Raw genomic sequence first — 4,444 nt, 5'->3', positions numbered from 1 at the left:
TCTTTTCTCCTGAATTCCACTATTTTCATGGAAACACCTACATAGCATAAATTCAACGAGATTAAGTCACATTTAAATATTTTGCTCATAATTAAGTCATGTTTGAAATCTAAATAAGTGTGCAAAAACACACTTATCAGCAGCTATATAAACAATGCAAGAGGTTTTTGCTTAGGAATTACTTTAATCCTTAAGGTATTATCTGCAAACTAAAAATCTTGAAACCATTTTTGTAGCATTTAGAACTCAGATGGAAAAATGCATTTTCCATTTTTCCCGTAACCTCTAGTGTTTTAATTTGGTAATTGTGATAGAGTATATTGTGAGACTTTAAAAGATATTAACATGTTACAAATTTTTTTTTATATTATGCAGAAATTGATGTGAATGTGTTATCTTTTCTTTGTGCTTTTCTTTGTGTGTGTGTGTGGGGGGGTATATATATATATATATATATTTCAGCATTTCTTCTTCTCTTCAATCATTAATGTTTACATCTCCAATTTCTTCCCCAGAATTCAAAAAATCTACAATTTATACGCTAATAGAAACTGAATAAATACAAAACTCGTGTAACGCACGTGACGACGACTAGTTTTAACAATAATAAAGATCACTTCTTTTGCTCATTGTTGCATTTACGTCCTCAACTTTTTACGTTGTAATCTTATCATCAAACCCCCGTTAATCAACGCATATTGTCAATTTTCGTCTAAATATGTGTAAACAGCATAAAAAACTTCAGCGATTACCAAAGGCATTTGTCTATGCCATTCAAAGTTTGCATTCTTTTCTTCTTTCCCAGCATCAATTCCTTGTCCATTCAGTTCAATATAGATTCGAAACCTTGCCTTCCAATCTACTATCTGTCTACAATTCTTCGCTTGCTTCTTATAATTTGGATCGTGTCCTCTCTCTTTTTCACTCATTTATATAAGTCGACTTTCAAATAAGAGTAAAAACAATAAATGTATAAGCTCGACAAAATAAATTTTTTCATTTAAAACCATGCTAACAGAATCTTTAGATAGAAGCTGACATTAAAAATAAGATGTACTAATTAATTGAAAATAAGAATGCAATGAAAAAGGATCGGAACACAGGTGCGACAATTAAACTACTGATGCATCAGGGTTAGTATCCTAAAGTATAAATGCAAAGCAAGAAAAAGTTAGCCAAACAAAAGCAAAATTCATCATCATCTGCATTTGTTAGTCATGGATGGTCGGCGGTTAAGTTTACTTATAAACATGCTGGGGCCATAGGTGGATAGGTATTCTTTCATTTAAAACCATGCTAACAGAATATTTAGATAGAAGCTGGCATTAAAAATAAGATGTACTAATTAATTGAAAACAAGAAAGCAATGAAAAAGTTTCGGAACACAGGTACGACAATTAAACCACTGATAGTATCATTAAGTAGAAATGCAAAGCAATACAAAGGCATGGAAAAAGCTAACCAAACAAAAGCAAAATTCATCATCATCTGCATTTGTTAGTCATGGATGGTCGGCGGTTAAGTTTACTTATAAACATGCTGGGACCATAGGTGGATAGGTATATATTCCGAAACAAAGGAAGCTTCAATATTGTAAACAAGAAAACTGGAATGCAAGCTGATACCATCATTACGCCATTGTCAGTTGTGTTTCCTCCTGGTACGGTAAAAATTGCAGCAAACACAACTGTGGCTATGAGAGTAGATACAACCATGCATGAGTTTGATGTATCCTTCATCCATTGTTCGCTCTTTTCGCGCAAATCTTTGTGAGTTTCTGTGAACAATTCCCTTGGTGTTTTTCCTTGTGAGTTCATTTGCCACTTCCATTTATCGTTCACAATTTTTTCCACCTCCTGCATTGCATGAAATTTTGAGGATACTAAATTTACAAATGTCTATTAATTTGTAGAGGAAATTAATACCTGAAACCACTGTAATTCTCTCTGCATTTGAAAAGCAGGACCCGAAACGTTTCCTCCTGGTACGGTAAAAATTGCAGCAAACACAACTGTGGCTATGAGAGTAGATACAACCATGCATGAGTTTGATGTATCTTTCATCCATTGTTAGCTCTTTTCGCGCAAATCTTTGTGAGTTTCTGTGAACAATTCCCTTGGTGTTTTTCCTTGAGTTCATTTGCCACTTCCATTTATCGTTACACAATTTTTTCCACCTCCTGCAAGCTGTGAAGAAAAGCAATTTCACTCCAAGAGGCAAGAGCTGTATCCATTTGAAAAGGAAGTAAAATTGTTTTTCAGATAGTCAATCTGTTCTTCATCTTTGTAAAAATCATGTATATCGTGAGAGAACTAAGAATCATAGAGCTAAATTGAAATTAAGGCTGTTAACTTTTGTTTATCATAAGCCATGAAAAGAGAGCGGCAAGCACTTACGTGAATAAATGAATCTCTCCCAAAAGCCAAGTTTACTTCCACTTGGGAATGAATGAGGGTGCCCCGAAAGCACATGCAATATCGTTGTCTCTGTTTCATCTCTTGCAGTAGCCAAATGCGGATACCATCGAAGAAGATCCAATGTAATATCTGCAAAAAAAGAAAAATGATTGGAGAAGCTTGAGCACAATATATATACATAAAAATTCTAAAAAGATGTTATTCTTTTTTTTTCCTATCCAGTCCGGAATTAGTTTATCAGTACCCACCCACAGGTGTAATCTTGACACTGGAGGATATCATCATCTATTCAATGCTTGGAGGTTTGGAACATCAAGTTTTTGGATCAAAAAATTGAAAGTTTGTGATTTAGATCCAGATCAAGGATTAGTCGTTGAATTTGGGTAAAAATTCGAATAATTATTCTTAATATAACATACATGTAAAAATTAATATTCTTAACAATTGCTACTCCATTAAATTGTCCGATGCTGTGCAAATGATTACGATCAATATTTGTAACCTTTTCCAACTAATTAGTGTAAAGAGAACGAGAAGTAAAGCCTAGATCAAAGCTCAATACGTATTGAAGTGATCTGATTTTTCTGGGAATAGTTTCACAGACACTTACCGTAGAAACCTGCAGCTGCAATACCCAAAATTAGCGAACTTGAACAAGGACCAGTAAAGGCATAGCTCGGATGCTCATCCGTAGTCACCGTATAAAGGTACCGTAACATTCCTTACTCTTCGAAGGCGCGCCCCAGTTAGCAGCAAAGAAGAGCGGGGTCTTTCCTTCAATGTCTGTAGTTAGAGGCAGAGCGGGGTTTTTGTTTACCAATGCCTTAGCAGCATCTACATTTCCCCCTACAGCTACATTTAGATCCAGATCAAGGATTAGTCGTTGAATTTGGGTAAAAATTCGAATAATTATTCTTAATATAACATACATGTAAAAATTATTATTCTTAACAATTGCTACTCCATTAAATTGTCCGATGCTGTGCAAATGATTACGATCAATATTTGTAACCTTTTCCAACTAATTAGTGTAAAGAGAATGAGAAGTAAAGCGTAGATCAAAGCTCAATACGTATTGAAGTGATCTGATTTTTCTGGAAATAGTTTCACAGACACTTACCGTAGAAACCTGCAGCTGCAATACCCAAAATTAGCGAACTTGAACAAGGACCAGTAAAGGCATAGCTCGGATGCTCATCCGTAGTCACCGTATAAAGGTACCATAACATTTCCTTACTCTTGGAAGGCGCGCCCCAGTTAGCAGCAAAGAAGAGCGGGGTCTTTCCTTCAATGTCTGTAGTTAGAGGCAGAGCGGGGTTTTTGTTTACCAATGCCTTAGCAGCATCTACATTTCCCCCTACAGCTACCTAGTGAAGGGCGGTGCAACCCCTTTTGTCTCGTGCATTGATTGCAGCAGCCGGCATCAGGTCTGCCAGCTTCTCCACAAGTTCGGACTGGGAGCGGCTGGCCGCCAAATGAAGTGCTGTCATTCCTTGGAGCGAGATTACCTCTGTCAATGCAGCACCATCATTGTCGATGAATCTTTTAGCAGTAACCCAGTCGCCTTCTTTTGCCGCTTGAATCAAGGTTCGGTAGTAATTAAGATTCACTTCAGGACCTTTATTAGCACTTTGCGATTTTCGAAGTTAGTAAACTAAAGCAAGAGAATAGAAAACATCAAAGCAAAGCAAGTTTTATAATTCTTACCCGTGAAGAATGTTGCTGGTTGCTCTATTCCATCAATGTCTAACAAGGTAATAGTATCAAGTTTCTCAAGATTGCCCTCGTTTATTTGAATCCTCGAGGCACTTGCCATTTTCTGCCAAGAAATACGGAATTCTATCAGTGAGTAGTGTGTAAAGTATTGCTCATATATGACTATTAAATACATTATAAAATCTTATTACAGTGTAAAGTATTGTTCATCTAAGACTTAACTTCAAAGCTCGTTTTACTTCATTCACTTCAAATGAACATACTCTAGACTAATACACAACCAACAAACTTCGCCAATTTGTAACCTACAA

General features: G+C 36.0%; 2 protein-coding genes across 2 annotated transcripts; both read right to left on the bottom strand.

The window, feature by feature from the left end:
* Nucleotides 1-1,112: 1,112 nt before the first annotated feature.
* On the bottom strand, nt 1,113-2,039 carry LOC111392380 (ankyrin repeat-containing protein NPR4-like). The gene is made up of 4 exons (XM_023017713.1): nt 1,926-2,039; nt 1,626-1,856; nt 1,251-1,319; nt 1,113-1,142 (listed from the first exon to the last, which is right to left on the bottom strand). The coding sequence occupies exons 1-4, from the start codon at nt 2,037-2,039 to the stop codon at nt 1,113-1,115; spliced, it is 444 nt and encodes a 147-aa protein (XP_022873481.1).
* A 1,735-nt stretch (nt 2,040-3,774) lies between these two features.
* Nucleotides 3,775-4,233, bottom strand: LOC111392386. The gene is made up of 2 exons (XM_023017719.1): nt 4,125-4,233; nt 3,775-4,035 (listed from the first exon to the last, which is right to left on the bottom strand). Exons 1-2 carry the CDS (start codon nt 4,231-4,233, stop codon nt 3,785-3,787), a joined length of 360 nt encoding a protein of 119 aa, XP_022873487.1. The 3' UTR covers nt 3,775-3,784.
* Nucleotides 4,234-4,444: the final 211 nt, after the last annotated feature.

This window comes from Olea europaea, unplaced genomic scaffold, assembly GCF_002742605.1.
Source record: "Olea europaea var. sylvestris unplaced genomic scaffold, O_europaea_v1 scaffold926, whole genome shotgun sequence".
In the NCBI taxonomy this organism is placed as follows: Eukaryota; Viridiplantae; Streptophyta; class Magnoliopsida; order Lamiales; family Oleaceae; genus Olea; species Olea europaea.
The sequence above is the reverse complement of the archived record's forward strand: the minus strand, read 5'-3'. Positions and strand labels throughout refer to the sequence as shown.

Excerpts from the sequence above, each read along its gene's own strand:
- LOC111392380 (XM_023017713.1), bottom strand. The coding sequence starts at position 2,039 with ATGGTTGTATCTACTCTCATAGCCACAGTTGTGTTTGCTGCAATTTTT. Across the intron at positions 1,857-1,925 it reads GAGAATTACAGTGGTTTCAG|GAGGTGGAAAAAATTGTGAA; the intron begins GTATTAATTTCC and ends CATGCAATGCAG. Across the intron at positions 1,143-1,250 it reads TCCACCTATGGCCCCAGCAT|GATACTAACCCTGATGCATC; the intron begins GTTTATAAGTAA and ends TTTATACTTTAG.
- LOC111392386 (XM_023017719.1), bottom strand. The coding sequence starts at position 4,233 with ATGGCAAGTGCCTCGAGGATTCAAATAAACGAGGGCAATCTTGAGAAA. Across the intron at positions 4,036-4,124 it reads ACCAGCAACATTCTTCACGG|GTCCTGAAGTGAATCTTAAT; the intron begins GTAAGAATTATA and ends GTGCTAATAAAG.